This window comes from Atta colombica, unplaced genomic scaffold (genome assembly GCF_001594045.1).
Source record: "Atta colombica isolate Treedump-2 unplaced genomic scaffold, Acol1.0 scaffold55, whole genome shotgun sequence".
Taxonomy (NCBI): Eukaryota; Metazoa; Arthropoda; class Insecta; order Hymenoptera; family Formicidae; genus Atta; species Atta colombica.
The window spans coordinates 35,960-52,328 of NW_017259545.1; the positions used below are offsets into that span (position 1 = coordinate 35,960).

The 16,369-nt window shown below is 34.5% G+C and overlaps 5 protein-coding genes across 9 annotated transcripts in view; 3 read left to right on the forward strand and 2 right to left on the reverse strand.

Annotated features, from left to right (window-relative positions):
- LOC108691988 (rho GTPase-activating protein 1-like) overlaps positions 1 to 1,902 on the forward strand; it is a 4,331-nt gene extending 2,429 nt beyond the window's left edge. For both annotated transcript variants that reach the window (XM_018200052.1, XM_018200053.1), the window contains 5 exons: positions 64 to 162; positions 269 to 456; positions 532 to 732; positions 841 to 947; positions 1,033 to 1,902. In XM_018200052.1, coding sequence (XP_018055541.1) covers positions 64 to 162; positions 269 to 456; positions 532 to 732; positions 841 to 947; positions 1,033 to 1,206 — 769 coding nt within the window. In that variant the 3' untranslated portion in view covers positions 1,207 to 1,902. The remainder of the gene's footprint in view (positions 1 to 63; positions 163 to 268; positions 457 to 531; positions 733 to 840; positions 948 to 1,032) is intronic.
- Positions 1,903 to 3,707: 1,805 nt separating this feature from the next.
- LOC108692015 (ras-related protein Rab-21) lies at positions 3,708 to 5,835 on the reverse strand. The gene is made up of 4 exons (XM_018200094.1): positions 5,167 to 5,835; positions 4,609 to 4,776; positions 4,394 to 4,512; positions 3,708 to 4,308 (listed from the first exon to the last, which is right to left on the reverse strand). Exons 1-4 carry the CDS (start codon positions 5,299 to 5,301, stop codon positions 4,011 to 4,013), a joined length of 720 nt encoding a protein of 239 aa, XP_018055583.1. The 5' UTR covers positions 5,302 to 5,835; the 3' UTR covers positions 3,708 to 4,010.
- Positions 5,836 to 7,104: 1,269 nt separating this feature from the next.
- On the reverse strand, positions 7,105 to 10,781 carry LOC108692014 (anaphase-promoting complex subunit 5). Of its 2 annotated transcripts, none has more exons than XM_018200093.1 (11): positions 10,456 to 10,781; positions 10,308 to 10,357; positions 9,859 to 10,235; positions 9,614 to 9,770; positions 9,340 to 9,521; positions 9,018 to 9,137; positions 8,624 to 8,753; positions 8,235 to 8,537; positions 7,958 to 8,079; positions 7,564 to 7,834; positions 7,105 to 7,476 (listed from the first exon to the last, which is right to left on the reverse strand). In XM_018200093.1, exons 1-11 carry the CDS (start codon positions 10,625 to 10,627, stop codon positions 7,105 to 7,107), a joined length of 2,256 nt encoding a protein of 751 aa, XP_018055582.1. In that variant the 5' UTR covers positions 10,628 to 10,781. The 2 variants fall into 2 exon arrangements, with proteins under 2 accessions (XP_018055582.1, XP_018055581.1); XM_018200092.1 differs by having other exon boundaries at positions 9,018 to 9,260.
- A 60-nt stretch (positions 10,782 to 10,841) lies between these two features.
- On the forward strand, positions 10,842 to 12,254 carry LOC108691928 (NAD(P)H-hydrate epimerase). Of its 3 annotated transcripts, XM_018199893.1 has the most exons (3): positions 10,842 to 10,930; positions 10,988 to 11,426; positions 11,508 to 12,254. In XM_018199893.1, exons 2-3 carry the CDS (start codon positions 10,988 to 10,990, stop codon positions 11,828 to 11,830), a joined length of 762 nt encoding a protein of 253 aa, XP_018055382.1. In that variant the 5' UTR covers positions 10,842 to 10,930; the 3' UTR covers positions 11,831 to 12,254. The 3 variants fall into 3 exon arrangements, with proteins under 3 accessions (XP_018055382.1, XP_018055380.1, XP_018055381.1); XM_018199891.1 differs by having other exon boundaries at positions 10,988 to 12,254; XM_018199892.1 differs by having other exon boundaries at positions 10,842 to 10,926; positions 10,988 to 12,254.
- A 2,056-nt stretch (positions 12,255 to 14,310) lies between these two features.
- LOC108691925 (dynein light chain roadblock-type 2) lies at positions 14,311 to 15,150 on the forward strand. Its single transcript, XM_018199888.1, has 3 exons — positions 14,311 to 14,531; positions 14,603 to 14,681; positions 14,771 to 15,150. The coding sequence occupies exons 1-3, from the start codon at positions 14,529 to 14,531 to the stop codon at positions 14,980 to 14,982; spliced, it is 294 nt and encodes a 97-aa protein (XP_018055377.1). The 5' UTR covers positions 14,311 to 14,528; the 3' UTR covers positions 14,983 to 15,150.
- Positions 15,151 to 16,369: the final 1,219 nt, after the last annotated feature.

A 16,369-nucleotide genomic window follows, 5' to 3' on the forward strand; every position in this document is an offset into this window, starting at 1 on the left:
AAATATATATATATATATGTATATTAATATATATTGCATAATTTGTTATATTAATCTTTACAGTGTAAAATTCGGACGGAAAATGATGTATGTTAATTATCTAGAAGAATTAGCACAATACGTTAACCTGGATCAACTAATTATACCACCTCAAGTGATAGAGTATGCAATTTAGTTATGCTATTATGCAAAATAGTATTTTAGAAGAATAAAATCTTGTCAAATCAAATTGCACGTAGATGTAGTTCACATGAGATGGTTTTTTCAGACACAATGAACAGCTGATGATGAAAAATAAGAAAAATTTGCCGGCGAGTCCACCACAAAGCGCGGTAGTCACACCAGTTGGCACGACTCAGTTCGGTGCTAGTTTGCAATTCATAAAAGAAAATAATAATGGCGATTCGATACCACCGATTCTAAGACAGTGTGTAGAATTTCTCGATACACCTGACGGTACGATATTTCAACAAAAATAATCAGTTTCATCTTGTTATATTCCAATTGACAATTGTTTTATCATTGTTTCAGCTCTAGAGACAGAAGGGATATTCAGAAGATCGGCTAACGTAGCGGTAATCAAGGAACTTCAGAATCGCTGTAATCAAGGTTTACCCATTGATTTCCAAGGAGACCCGCATATCGCCGCGGTTTTACTTAAGACTTTTCTCCGTGAGCTAGACGAACCTCTTATGACTTACGAATTGTATGACGAAATCACGCAATTCCAAAGTGAGTATGTATACATATATATGTATATATAATATTCCTTCCTTTTCTTGTTTTTCCAAGCGACATAATGTATTTCTTTAAACTTTTTTCTTTTTTTTTTTACTGTAGTATTATCAAAAGACGAACGTCCGCGTAAAGTTAAGATATTAATATTGGAGAAACTCCCTGAAGACAACTATCAAGTTCTTAAATATGTCGTACAATTTTTATCGAGGGTACGTAACCAATATTCGCAGTCCCGATTTCCTACAATGAAAAATGGATCTTTACATTCATCTGTATCTTTCTTGCTATTGATAGGTAATGGACCGATGCGACTTGAACAAGATGACTTCTAGTAATCTCGCGGTCGTATTTGGACCGAATCTAGTTAGAGCACCGCCAGCGCGTGGAATGTCCCTCTCTGCGATAGGACCCATCAATCAATTTATAGACTTTTTATTCACCTATCAAGATAAAATATTTATTATTTAAAAGCGACAGCACCGAAGGCCTAATTGTAATTCAACTAACTACACGTCCACATTTTCATTTGCTGAAATATTTTTATATTCTACGTGATAGAGAAAGAGAGGAGGATAGAAGGAAACACTCAATTGTTCATTTACACAATTGTGATTTTGCACAAGATTTTTTAATACGAATAGGTATAATAATTTTCGGACGAAAGAATAAAACGTTCGAATTTGATGCCAGCTGTGCGATATTGGAACACCAGCTCCAAGAGAACACATCTGTATATTTAGAGAAAAATTATGACCAAATACCAAAGATACATGAGAACGTCACACAGTGAATATAATATGTAAGATTATCTAGAAATAATGTTTATCTATTTAATAACGCTTAAGCAAATATAATAATATATTCGAGGATGAAAAAAAAAATATCGAGCGGGGTGCCTCGGGGTTGGAATATCGAGAAATAAACCGTGATTTATCCCGATTTTTATTTAGATTTAAAAAATCACTTAATATTATTAAAACTTTCAAACAACGAATTAATTTCTTTTAGCATACATAAATCACACGCATTTCATATATAATTTTTAAGATTTTAGTTATTTTTCTTATTATTTTCTTTGTTCAATTAAAAACTTTAAATTAAATTAATAATTGTTATCAAATAGATTATAATTTTCGTTTTAATGGATTCATATTTGCATAATAATATCGTCTTTTATTATTTCTTTTCATTAAACTCGAAATTGTTAAAGTTGTTCGGTTGTCGATCGCATTGTGTTGTAATCATGTTAATTAATCATGTTAATTAAAAGTCTTGTAGAAACGAAATTTTCGTAAAATGTTTTGATATACATTTTAAATCTACAATAGGAAAATTGCAACAAATGCAATCGTTTTAATATTTGGCATCCTTTGCATTTCTTGTAAAGTAGAGAGTTTGTATATATTACAAAATGATTTAATAATAATTGTGGTCTAACGAATATAGTATATGTGATACTGTATTTAAGTAAACTCGAAAGAGACGAGATAGATGTAATTAGGAAGATTTGTGCGCGCGCGCAAGTAAATTCTAGTGATTTCATAATAGTTTTTTAATTATGATCTCAAAACAATCATCTTGTTATTAGTTTTGATGTTATAACGAGAACTAAAAGAAAATAAAAAGAGAAAGAGAATTAATAAAAAAAAAGGGAAAAATTTAACATGTATTAAATGCTAAGTGTTGTATTATCTATAGAGACTTGGTAAATTTGTCCGTCGTCTAAGTGTAAGAATACGAGACTTGGCAATTTTTCGCATAGTAAATCATAGATTTGTATATCCCCTCAAATAGTCCTGCCATTATAGGTAACTGGGATAAAGTATGAGCTTGGCAGTCTCAATCCGCTCTCTATCATAAAAAAAAAAGACTAACCCAGACCTATATAGAACTGATGTGACTCGATTACATTCCTCGTTGTTAATAGAACGTGTAATAAAGCGTGTTTATTTGTAGGTTCAGTTTTGTGTATAATTCATAAGCAAAACTTAACTTTCGTAACGATAGGATTGAGATGGATAAATGTTAAATGAAGTGTTTCTCTGTAACGTTATTACAAGAGTTACCATTTTATGTTCATAAAATAACTTACAGTAACAATAATTTAAATAACAACTCTCTTGTATCACTAATTTATATAACTTGAGATGAATAAACATATTGCGTGTTACTTAATATACGATCCAAATCAATACAATAAAATTATCGGCACTTAATATGTACAATAATCCAAACTATCATTTTGGATAAAAGCCGCAAGTCTTCTTCTATTCTCCCTTGAAAATGCCCTCGTCTCGCGACAAGACCGCGCTGTCTAATGATTAGCTAATTTTTAGTTAATCAGCTTGTAGCAATTTATGGATTGCAAAGATTACATATACTTAAATCGAAAGATTGACGGCATTGAAAAAACGGGATGATTCGGACGAAGCATTTACCTTTTTGCCTTTTACAAAATTTTTGCAACTACACTAGGATTGAGAAACTCGAAACAGCTAGATTAATATAATATTTCAAACATTGTTTTGTCTTTATTATAAACGCGTGATTTAAGTAGAATAGAAACACACTGTACTCGTGCAATCGTATATATTTATGAAAAAAAAGTAGCATCTGAAATGACGATTCATTGGAAAGAAGTGACATTGCTTATACATTGTTTCATGATTATACATTGTTTCACTGCTTTGAATGAGAAATTATTTGAAAAGACAGATCTGATCGATGATGAGACAAATCTGTCTGGAAAAAATAAGACTTATCTCATGATGTTCGCAAATGACAATGAAAGGCTGTAGCCATATGTGTACAAATCTAAAGTCTTTACCAAAAATTTTAACAACTCATCTCTGTCTTCAACAAAATGGTATAATATGGAATCTGCCTCAGAAAAATTTATGTGTAACTTGTACCTATACATACATACACACACACACACACACACACATATAATATATATATATATACACATACACACACACATACATATATATGTATATGTATATACATACACACACAAGTATACAAGTATCTTTGCTATCCAAGAATTACCGCAGCTAAAAATACATATATGTATATAGACATACATGTGCACACTCATACGTAACACTCTTGTCCTTGTGTATATATAAGATGAAGCATTTATAATATGACAAACTATCACTTACAAATAGTAATTTGTCACATCTGAAATGCGCCATCCTGTACATAGTTAGTAAATTACCGAAATTAGACCTTGTATCTGAAATTGAACATAAATTGATTTTAAAGGTCTACGAAAAGCTGCCGTTATCGCCTCCACCGCCACTGCCACTGCCACCACTACCACCACTACTACCACCACCACCACCACCACAGCAGGAACTTCTATTCGGTTGAGTTTGTTCTGCTTCATCCTCGACCATCACGACATTGCGACGCGTACTATTGGTCCTTGTGAGCGTGGATTTTTGCTCAGCCTCATCTGCACGTTGCATCATGCGTTGCGTCAAGTCTAGAAACATCTCTTCAATGTTCTGGTTTAACTTGGCTGATGTATGAAAATGCATAGCTCCCACCTGTTTGGCATACCTAAGGAAAGAAGATTCATTGGTGGTCATGTGCTATGTTCACTTGATAATAATATCATGTAAAAGAGGAGATTCATCAAACTTACTCTTCAGCTTCCTCTGTGGCAACGTTCCTATCCTTCTCCAAGTCCACTTTATTACCTGCTATCACTAAGCAAATTTCACTACCTAACATCTTCTTAAGCTCCTTTACCCAGTTTTTTACCTGACAACATGCACAAAAAGTTGTTCAATTTCATTATATCATTGATACAAAAATACTTTGCACGATAGATATTTGTATATAGATAGATATTTATACCTTTTGGAAGGTATCCTCATCCGTAATGTCGTACACGAGAATGGCACCATTGGACATTCTGTAATAAATTGGTCCTAATGCGTGAAACTTTTCTTGCCCGGCGGTGTCCCATATCGCCAAGTTGACTCTTTTTCCATTGATATTCAATTTCTTATTCAGGAACGACGCCTGAAACATATACGAAGCAAACGCATCGAGATGCTTTTCCGCGAGCGCTTGGAGTCGAAGAGGTTAGGGAAGAGTTAGGTTAAGGAAGAGATTGGCTTCCTCAAATCCCAATCGCAGTATTGTATACGCCGGAAATTACAATACTTTTCTAATTCTCTTATTATTAATTAGTATATACGATAACTTGCTTTCTCTCTATGCAATTTGCAGAATTCGAATAAGAAAAAAAATCTGCCGGGAGACTCGCGTATGCTGCGAAACAAATTTCGAGAGCTCCTTTTCAAAAGTAGGTACATATAGTAGAAATTCGAGTAATATGTAGAAATTCGAGTAGGATTAAAAAGAGAAGAAGAGGCTGGAAAAGCAAGTTTCATGGAAGGGAGGATTCACCTGTAGCGTGGTAATATGCTTGTCGTTGAACTTGTCCTCGACATATCGTAGAGCAACTGAGGTCTTGCCGACACATCCTTCGCCGAGCAAAACCACTTTGAAGTTATATCCGGTGCCAACCACCGGACTGGCCATAATAATGTCCCAATAATGTCCCCGGACTCGGGGGCGAACCTCTTATCGGACCAGACGATAGGTGACTTAAGGTGACTGATCACTGAGCCCTCGGCTGACCCTCCGCTCTCCCTGCTCTTCAGTCTCTCCGGTCCAAGCCAAGGAGTGAATGTCGCGGCGGGGAGTAATCGCGGGTCGCGCGGGAAGGGGCTAATTCACGCGGCGGCCGCCGAGACAAGCACAGCTCTCGGGGGAGGAATGAGAATTCGGAGATGACAGAGATGCGCGCTGTCTCTTTTCGCGTACTCGTCTATTCGAACTCAATCACCGTCGACGCCGACAGTAATTGATGGCAATCGTCAATTGAGGAGGGACAAATGACGATATCGTGGTCTCGTGAAACTCGCGGCCGATAGACCCTTAGATCACGACAGCGCGGCGAGGATCAGCTGTTCAATCCGTCCTTGTTTTGCGCCGTGCCGTGCATTGGTGCGTGTCACTATGCCACATTACGCCTGATTACGACTGATTACGCCACATTACGTCGCACCGCGCCACCAAGTACGTACTACATATGTATGTACATATGTCACATCGCATCGGCGCGTCTACTTCCTTCGAGTCTTTCGACTCTCATAGCACATACGTTCACACTCGTATGTATTCCATACATAACTATTACAGATTCCAGTATTTCCACTTTCCAATGTATTCCTTTGTTACGTGCATCGCAATCAACAATCAGCAATGTTTTTGCGCGATCCATATTCGATAACGTAACATTCTCGTTTAACGCAGCACGCGTGTGTCGGGTGTTCGCGAAATCTCGTCTACATGACTCTAATTAATTAAACGAATTTGGTTAGACACATTAGTAGTCGTCCAGCGAGCGTATCATCACTGATTTAATTCAAATTAAAATAAAATAAAAATATTTTGAATTATAAAATTCAGTCAAAACTGTTCTTTTGTTCTTTGTGCCCAATAATATTTCTTGTGAATTTATACAATTTCCAGTTCAAGCACTGTGCACCAATTATTTGTTGAAGCTCATTAACAGCATATTATACATAAGATGCATATTTGCAGCAATAATATTAAATTACTTTTTAATTTTATTTGTGTGAATATATTGTATGTACATATTGTACTAGTCCTGCAGCTTCGATTTAGTACAGTAGTGTTTCAAAACTGATGAATAATAATGGGTGCATAATCATCTTGAACTTGTATAAATTGTAAAAATTGTAAAAAATATTAGATACGAAGAATCACTTTGACCACATGGTAATATAGCTTTTCAGTTTTCACTAATGTATGCTTAATCCTATTGATTGATTTTCATTTAATTAATAAATTGTACCAAATACATTTTGTAATTTCCAATAGCATACAATAAAGTGTATTAAAGATTTGTTTCTGCATTTATAATATAATATATTTAATCACACATATCTTAGGTTTTTACATTAATCTATACACAATTTTAATGTACACCGACTGAATGCAATCGAATTCACTGCATTTGAAGTAACTCAAATTAATAATTAATTTAATAAATATGTGCAAGATAATTTGTCAAATTCTACTCTTTTGCATTAAAAGATTAATATAAAACATATTTTATTAGTACCTACCTATACAGCACAGAATTTGCAGCAATATCGCTGTAATAACACTGCAATATTGCTGCAACATGTATTGTTGCTGCAACTTTTGTGCTGTAGGAGCAAGCAAATTAATCTAAATTTATGCAAAAAATTGTTTCTTTTCCACGTATACAACGTATACATTATACAAAATTACCATACTTTTACTACAATTTTAATACAAAAATAAATCAGTAGGAGTCATTAGATATTGTTCATCCATTTGGCGAAATTCGAAAGCGCATTGATTTCGTTCAGGCAGAAGGTTAATCTCGTTATAAAAAACTGCTTGCAGATGCACGATACTCTTGATTTTGGCGATGGCATTAACTTTTGTAAAGAGCTCCTGTGCCTTTGATAGAGATTTTATTCCGCCGAGAATTATCTCTTTCCGAGCCTCAAAAGGTTTTTCTGGCGCTGAAGCTATCAGACATTTGCCATATAACATGAATGCCCTGCCTTGATCGTAACAGCCACCGTGACCCAAGACTGTGGGGATAGCGTCCTTCACCGAGTTCAAAGCCAACACAGGCAGACCCATTAACAACTGGATTAATACATACAATTGGGGATATATTTATCGATTGAATTATACACATTCATATATTTTTTCATAAAGAGAACTAGAACTCACTTGTATATTGGCAAGGTGCATCTTGACAAGCGCCTTATAATATGACAAATGATTCTGTGCAGCCAATTCCAAGGCTGAACAAAGACGCATTATGCAATTAGTAGCGATTGCTGTCCCATTGTCTGGCAAGGAGGAGACACATGTTATCTGACTAGAAAGAAGCGCGGCACGTATCACGTATGGCGGAGTCACGTGTGGATGCTCCTCGATAGCGCCAATGTGTTCTAGTCCTTTCGGAAAATCGCCTTTTGCCAGACAAACTTCTACCAACCTAGAAATTTCAGATTTAGATTGCAGGAATGCACATTTTCACACAAATATAAGAAAAATCATATATTTTTCTTTGGCACTCGTGCGCATATGTGCACTCGTGCGCAAAAGAAACTCTTTGTACCTGAGTTTGGATTCCAGCTGATCCAAGCTGGAGATATTCCTAGCTACTGCTTCTGCCTCGCCCCATTTCTCTTGTCGCAGCAGTTGCGTCAATATATGCAATTGTTCACTTAACATCCAGATCTACGAAGCAATAAACTGAATTATGAATAGAAAATCAAAGAAAAAAAAAGAAAGAAAAAGGAAAATTTTTCCTTTTCAAATACTCTTCAGAAATTTTTCGTGGAGAAAAGATTTTATTTGAATAATTTTCACATTTCATTTATGAAATAACACACCTTGTTACAAGGACTGTTGGGAAATCTTTCCTTGGCATGTGCCAGTACAATGTCAGCGAGAGCGTATTCACCAAACTCGATCAACATATTGGCGACAGTGACGATCGCCTGGCACGTAGATGGTCCATTGAACATGTGCTGCTTCTTATCACCTGTATTGTGAAGAAGTAGTAACTGGCCGCAAAGGGAGGCCATTTCCATTTTGCCATAGTACGCCCACAACGCCGATTTCTCCGCAAAAGTGACAGACATCAAGTCGGACATTGAATGCTGGCAGTTTAGCATGTCCGATTTCATCAATATCTATATATTATATATTGGAATATAAATTGTAAATTTTAATATAAATTTGTACAATGTGTCAAATTGAGTAATTACTCTTTACTTACCTCGAATACTTGAGGAGGGTTCTTGGCTTCTAAAGCATAACTATGCGCGTGTGAAATGAGACTTAAGCCTGTCGTATGTGTAATTCCGAGTAGACTTGCTTTGCCAACCGAGCGTTCTATCAGAGATCCTCTAAGTAGAAAGGAATAACGCAAATATATATGTATGCATAATAAAATAATAACAAAAAGTCAACTTACTTAAATAAAAGAAAACTTATACAACATCTTGATCACAACGTAACTCTTATATGTATATCAAGATTTTTTTATCGATCGGTTTAAGAATGTAATTTTAGATTATACATATTTTAAATTATGTCAAAAAGATTAGATTTTTACTGTAATATATCTGTGACGAAGAAATGAAGAATCTCTCATTATATTAACTACTTACTTTTTGTTCTCTTTACTGATTAAGTAGGACATCCAGGAATGCGCAAGTTGCAAACACACGTTGTCTCCAGCTTCCTGAGCTAATTTAATAGCTTCTTTCAAAGCATACTGTGCTACTTCCCTTTCCAAGAAAGCCACGAGAATTACTTGGTTGAAACAAATTTGTAACGCTGTATGTAAATATGTATGTAAATATGTACATACGTACATACATACATATAAACTACTACTAGCTGAATTTCGACTGTTAAATAGATTAAATAGAGGGTAGACAAAGAGTTAAGAGAGCTTTAGGTTTGAGATAAGTAGACAAAATAGATTACTTATGGTTAAACTGGGCATGTAAAACAGCCAAATTGAGTGCCGCGTAACGGAAGGTACGAGATCGATCCTCGGGTGTGGATCGGTTCTCCAGAGGTGCCAGTCTATCAAAACAGTGATAGAGACTGTCTACTGCTCCACAAAAATCGTTGACGCGGATGCAATTTAGATAACTGAGGTAATGCTGGAATAAAGGCAAATCTGTTGAACTGCAAAAAAATATTTATTTCACATTTATCTAATAATTCACATATATATTCTATTAGGCATACTCACTGCATCCGCATTGTAAGGATTAGACTTTAGAAGATCTTGTACGAGAACTCGCAACTCCACTGGTGGCAGTGCTTTATGCTCGTCAGTTTGTAAAGCATGCGCTTGTTGCGCCACGAGTAATTCTGCTTGTCTTCCACCCCAAATTGTTTTTGCTTTACTGTAAAAAGCATCGACATTGACAAAATATTCTACTTGTAAATACCTGTAACATTACATTATATATAATGTTCTATTCTAAAACTTACTTATCCGGACCAAAAAAATCCTCTTGCTTGGAAATTGAAATGTCAGAATTCTCCAGACTATCGATTTTTTTCACAACATATTTCTCCATATCGTTGTAGAGAGCAACCACTTGATCGAAGGCCAATTTTTCAAAGAAAATGAGCATCCTACGAACGTACAACCCAAGAACAGAATTTCTACTTAATGCTGGTAAAGATAACGCGTGATCCTTGGATTCCATTAATCGGCGAAGATTATCAAATAAATCTAATAGCTGATCGATTCCTTTCTCATGTACAGCATCTAGATTTATTTCCAGTCGATCCGCAAACCGATGTAAGGCATACTCTGGCTCGTATAACATATTCAGCAGGGCATCCAACTCCATATCTGCCGACTAAAAAATAATCATCTTACATGCAATCCAAAATATGCTTCTCTCTTTCTCCTTAATGTGTAAAATAGTTACCTGAATTAATTTTAACGATGCTAAACAAAAGTTACGTCTCTCCATGATCACTAGAAATTGTCAAAGATTAAGTTTATGCAAAGGAATACGAAGATGGCGTAACGAATTTATGTAGCCACAAATGAAATGTCGCACAATAAAAGCATACCTTTCGTGGTATCGTTACAGTATTCTTTAATTAGAATAACAGTTGCCACTTTGTAAGGAGTTAGAGTCTCTTTCTGAATCTTCCTCACATTGCCATCGACGGTCACAAATTCCTTAGACATTCTGTTACATATGTCATTTACCGCGTAGAGTCGATTATCATTCATAGACATTCTTGTAAAGTTAATAAATTTCTCGTATATGCATGCGTATATATGTACATATATACGATGTAAACGCTACATCCTTCGAACGATGAGTAAAACGACCTAGTACCTACTTACCCTACATTCAACATTGTCGTCGTTTACATCGTCGACTAGTCGTAAGTCGTAAGTCGAACGAGATTTCAAAAGAACTCCGCCAGATGATGCCACATATTGTTATTGTTGTGTGTCGCTTGACAGCACGAACTTACTACCTATAGCTGTATAGGCAGCGAAATAAGCAGTGATAAGCAAAAGACGGACAAGTAGGTAAGTAATTCACGTTGCATCCAAAGATAAACTCATAAATGATTTTGTTGTCAACAGATGTTACAATTCGTACCGTGCATTCTGAAATCGCAAAGCATCAAGAGAATCAAAGTCTGCAGGTCTGTGATCGACAAATCATTTGTTCTGCTTGCAAGAAGAAAATACAACAGAATGGTCAAATATTTAAATCAATCGGAAGCTATTAACGTTGACAAAGATCTGTTCGAAAAGTATAAATTTAGCGTAGATCAGTTAATGGAGCTAGCTGGGCAAAGCTGCGCCGTTGCGATTGCGAGGTCTTATCCGTTGTCGTTGGACTCGGAGGATGTCTCCTCCAACCGAGTATTGGTGTGCTGTGGGCCTGGCAACAACGGTGGCGACGGCCTAGTTTGCGCGAGGCACCTAAAGCTCTTTGGATATTCGCCAGAGATCTATTATCCAAAGAGGACGAATAATGAGCTATACCAAAGGCTGTTACATCAATGCGTCGAGAACGGTATACTTGTACTGGAAAATCAGCGCATAGAGGAAGCAACTGCAGACTCGACAGTTTTTTTGCACAAATATGTGATTGTAGTGGATGCTCTTCTGGGATTCAGCTTCAGACCACCAGTGAGAGAGCCATTCGTTCATATCATCGACATGTTGAAAAGCACAAGCGTGCCTATTTGCAGCGTGGATATACCATCGGGCTGGGACGTCGAGAGAGGCCCACCTGAGGCTGGTGGCATAAAGCCACAAATGTTGATATCTCTAACGGCACCAAAAATGTGCGCGTCGAAGTTCGACGGAAAATTCCACTATCTGGGTGGACGATTTGTGCCTGAGAAGTTGGAATCGCAGTATAATCTCAACCTACCGAAATACGCTGGCACGGACTTTGTTGTTCGGCTGTATTGACAAATGCTTACAAATCTTATTGTATCCTATCCCGTGCGTAATGCGTTCTCATCGTCAGAAAGTGCATTTGAATTTATCACATGACTAACTTTTTTCAACTATCATATTAATTACTGGAGAGAAACATTTAGCTGAAAAAACATGATTCTGATCATAAACAATTTATATTTCTCCTTGTTCTCCAATTGTTTACGAATGCGGTTATTTTAATTATACATTCATATATGTAGTATTTTCGAATGCGATGGATTTTAACCTAATCTAACCCGAATCGATTACATCACGTGTTTTACTTTGATTTCTGGTTGAACGAGGCCATGATCTTTCAAGTCAAATATGAGTTAACCAAATTGGATTGGATTCAGACCCTATATCCGAAAGTGCTAATAACTATTGATAAATAAATTATATATTTTTGAATTTATATTCGTTTAATTGCAGTTCTTAAAGATATTAATAATCAATATACTATATATCTTTCTAGTGGAACATCTTAAATTTATGTATAATGGACATTGTACGAAGTAGGCGAATTTTTAGATCATTATTTTACGTTAGCGCTACACATACTTTGAAAACATTACTAATACTAATCACAGGCTGTAGTCAAAGTCTCACTACAAATGTTTTGAAGCATTTGATAGAATTAGAAGAAAGAATCTTACAATCATTTTATTGACCAATTAAAAACCGCTTCAAAGCATTTGTAGCATCGCGTTAGTTGCGCATTGACCCACAGTCAAATATTCCTCGCATTCGACGGTAAGAAGAGAAAATTCGAAGATGATTGGTCAATTTTTACAGATTACGGCCAATGTAAACGCTCCCTAAGCAATCTGTAGCAGAGAGATCATGCCCGCGATTTATCTGTTATTTTATTTTGAAACACTTCTATATCCACAAAATGTGGATATTTTATTAATTTAGTTAACCCATGTTTGACTCGAAAGTATCATGACCTCGTTTAACCAGAAATCAAAGTAAAACATGTGATGTAATCGATTCGTCTTCGGTTAGATTAGGTTAGGTTAGGTTAAAATCCATCGCACTCGAAAATACTACATACATAAATGTGTACACATATATATATATATGTATAATTAAAATAACTGCATTTGTAAACAATTGGAAAACAAGGAGAAATATAAATTATTTGTGATCAGAGTCATGTTTCTCTCGAATGGACATAGAGGCGCTTTAAAATAAAGTAACAATAAAGTCATTACATTAATAAAAAGTATGAGAATTCACTAAATTAGCATTTGGAGCCAAAATGACGTCGAAGTGCAAGTCTTAACCTGATTCTTAAAAAATCGGAAATCCATACAGGGATCTGGAAGAAGAAGAAGAACCTGATTCTGTTATTATCGAAAATAATGGTTTACTGTGTTGCTATATTGAAAATTGCAACAACCGCAGCAAAAGAGGCTAAAGTTTTGAATAATCGCGCGTCATGGAGCTAAAATGGCGACAGTTTGCGGTACTTTGTTAAGCTAGTGACTTTAAAGTAACAATTAAATCTCTGGTATGACTGATGTGGCGTCTTTAGTTTTACTAGAAGTTTAAATTTGGTAATCCTGCATTAAAAATTAGAGATAGTTTTTCTGTCCGTATATTTTAGACAGAGATTTTTTTTCTGTTAAAAAAGATCGGTAGATATTTTTTTGTTTACATATAATTAAGAATTACCAAGCCGAGTCTGTTTGTAAATTATATGCAGAATAAAAGTATTATTTATTTATTGTAAGTACATATTGCGTCTTAATTTGTTGGAAACATTCCCCACAATGGCTGCATTCAGCAGAGAAAACAATTATGCAACTATTATATAATTCTCTATTATATAATTCTTGAATATAATTGGCTTGTACATTTAGATCCAATGAAGAACTAAGGCTAGACCAATCATATTAAAGAATGTTACAACAGTTGCAAAGTTTCTTTCTCTGCTGAACGCAGCCAATGACTTACGCGCTATTGTGTCTTGTCCACTGAAGAAGTGGATGTCAATTACACAACAATATCCACTCCTTTGCAGTGTTCCTGATTGAAATAAATTGTTGAAATCGTTGAAATAATACACTAAAATCTTTCATATTAATAAAGATTTAAACGATTTTGACGATTTATTTCCATCACAGATGGGTACACTGCAAAAAAGTAGAATGGATATCGTTGTGTAGTTGACATCCACTTCTTCAGAGGGCGATAACGCGCTAGGCATTTTGCGGTTACAGGAAAAAGGCTCTCATGTTCTCCCTCTCTCTCTCTCTCTCTCTCTCTCTCTCTCTCTCTCTCTCTCCTAGATTTTTTCTCGTACGTACATTTAATATATTTATAAAACATATGTATTAACTATGTGTAAGGGACTCCGCACAATAAAAGGAACAGGGAACAGAGAATAAGATTTCGACCTATCAAAAATCATGTTGTGGAATACACAGTTTCTGATAGGTTGAAATTCTTATTCTCTCAGTTCTCTATTCCCTGTTCCTATTATTATGCGAAGCCCCTAATTGCGCATAAAAGAGTGGCGTTTTTTTTCTTAAAGGGAGCCACGAGAAAAGAGGATAAATTCTGCAACACGGTAGACACACATATTATCCTAAGCCTAATAATTGGTTTTAATTTACAAATTGCGATTGCATCGTTTTTCAAGAGATCTCACAAGTGTATCTCTCTCTCATTCTTCTACAAAATGGTATATACGTATACATAATTCCGTAATTTCGCACAACTGGATAATTGTTTACGAAATGAGTACATTTTCAGGCGCAAGAAGTCGAAGAAACTATGAAACGGATTCAATCTCACAAGGGAGTAGTTGGAACAATAGTGGTAAATGCAGAAGGTATTTTATTTTACATTTAAAAAACATATGAAACCATCTATTTGTGAATGTAAGGAAATTCTCATTGAATTTTGCACTTTGATTTTCAGGTATTCCAATAAAATCAACATTAGACAACACTACGACAGTTCAGTATGCAGGTTTGATAAGTCAATTATCAGATAAAGCCCGCTCTGTTGTACGCGATCTAGATCCGACCAATGATTTAACTTTCCTGCGCATCCGTAGCAAAAAGCATGAAATTATGGTCGCACCAGACAAGGAATTTATATTGATAGTGATTCAAAATCCAGTTGATTGATATCTAAAGGATGATGACAATGCAGAAGTACATTGCAAAATTCTTATTCTCTTTATTCTCTTAGTAATTTTATCGATTAATAATTAACTTATTCCACACGTATTACGTTTGATCTTAACAATTACTCAATTAAGGAATGAAAGAATAAAACTTGATTATTGGTATAATGCAGCATTTTATTTCCAAGTTAATTTAATAATGGAGCTTTAAGAGCTTTCGTACCGTTTTCTTTCATTTCATATTTTATGGTACTTTTGCAAATCAATTTAGTAATAAATTCTGAATAAATTATTAATTATTCCTACATTTTTATATTATTTCAAACAATTATGAGTATATGTGCATCGACATGTATTCTGTTTTGTATATAATATCTCTATATATAATTCATTTATATTTTATGATATTCTTTAGTACAGTATTTGTATTATAGAATACTCTATTGTATATAATATTTTGTTAATTTAATTCCATATAATTGAAATTATAATGTTTTTATTGTTACTTTTATATTTTATGTAAAAGTGTACTGTATAATTACTCTGTATGTGTGTGTATGCGTGTGTGCGTGCGTGCACACACACACAGAGGATGTTTCTGAAATAACGCTCCTACAGTGCTATTCCTAATAAAAAGCTGAGTTGGAGTTCTCATTTTGCAATTTTCGTTTTTTTTTTTTTTTTTTTTTTTAACCAACGAGCAAAATGTCTAAAATCGATATGTAAGACAACTTTAAAGTATCTTTCGAGTTCTTAAAAAACATCTTCAAAATATTTTATAAAGAACAGTGAAAGATATCTTAAAATTGTTTTATACATCGGATTTATCTGTTTATTTGCAATGTTTAGAAATTAATATCTCGTTAACTATTGTGAAAATTGCAAAATAGTTGAGTTTTCGATGCATGTTTTTTATTAAGAATAGTACTGTATGATTAGTGGACGTTATTTCAGAGAAACAAAAATTATATATACACACATACATATGCATATATGTATTCATGTAATGAAAATGAAGGAATACAAATTAATATGACACAAAATTAAAATGAAAAAGAGAAAGGAAGAAACAAATTATACATATGATTAAAAATTAATTTATCTAACTTGAATCAATAATTGATAAATAAAAGCTTATATGTTTTTTTTTCAATAGTTTTATCATATATTTGTCACAAATGTTTACAAATAATGTATTAAAACGTCACAATGTATTTTATTTTTTTATATTTCTTTCAATATATTATTAAAAATGTACACAAACTTTTCGAAAATTGAAAAAATTGTGTAAGATTGATAAAAATTAATTTATTGCGAAATTTGGAAATATAAATAATTTGGAATATAAATTTGAATATGTAATGAAATGAGACATATATATATATATA

Coding starts and splice junctions, on each gene's coding strand:
- LOC108691928 (XM_018199891.1), top strand. CDS start 10,988: ATGTTACAATTCGTACCGTGCATTCTGAAATCGCAAAGCATCAAGAGA.
- LOC108691925 (XM_018199888.1), top strand. Junction 14,682..14,770: donor AATAGTGGTAAATGCAGAAG/GTATTTTATTTT, acceptor TTTGATTTTCAG/GTATTCCAATAAAATCAACA.
- LOC108692014 (XM_018200092.1), bottom strand. CDS start 10,627: ATGTCTATGAATGATAATCGACTCTACGCGGTAAATGACATATGTAAC. Junction 10,358..10,455: donor CTGTAACGATACCACGAAAG/GTATGCTTTTAT, acceptor GACAATTTCTAG/TGATCATGGAGAGACGTAAC. Junction 7,477..7,563: donor TGCACCTTGCCAATATACAA/GTGAGTTCTAGT, acceptor GTATTAATCCAG/TTGTTAATGGGTCTGCCTGT.
- LOC108692015 (XM_018200094.1), bottom strand. CDS start 5,301: ATGGCCAGTCCGGTGGTTGGCACCGGATATAACTTCAAAGTGGTTTTG. Junction 4,513..4,608: donor ATGAGGATACCTTCCAAAAG/GTATAAATATCT, acceptor GCATGTTGTCAG/GTAAAAAACTGGGTAAAGGA. Junction 4,309..4,393: donor GCCACAGAGGAAGCTGAAGA/GTAAGTTTGATG, acceptor TTCTTTCCTTAG/GTATGCCAAACAGGTGGGAG.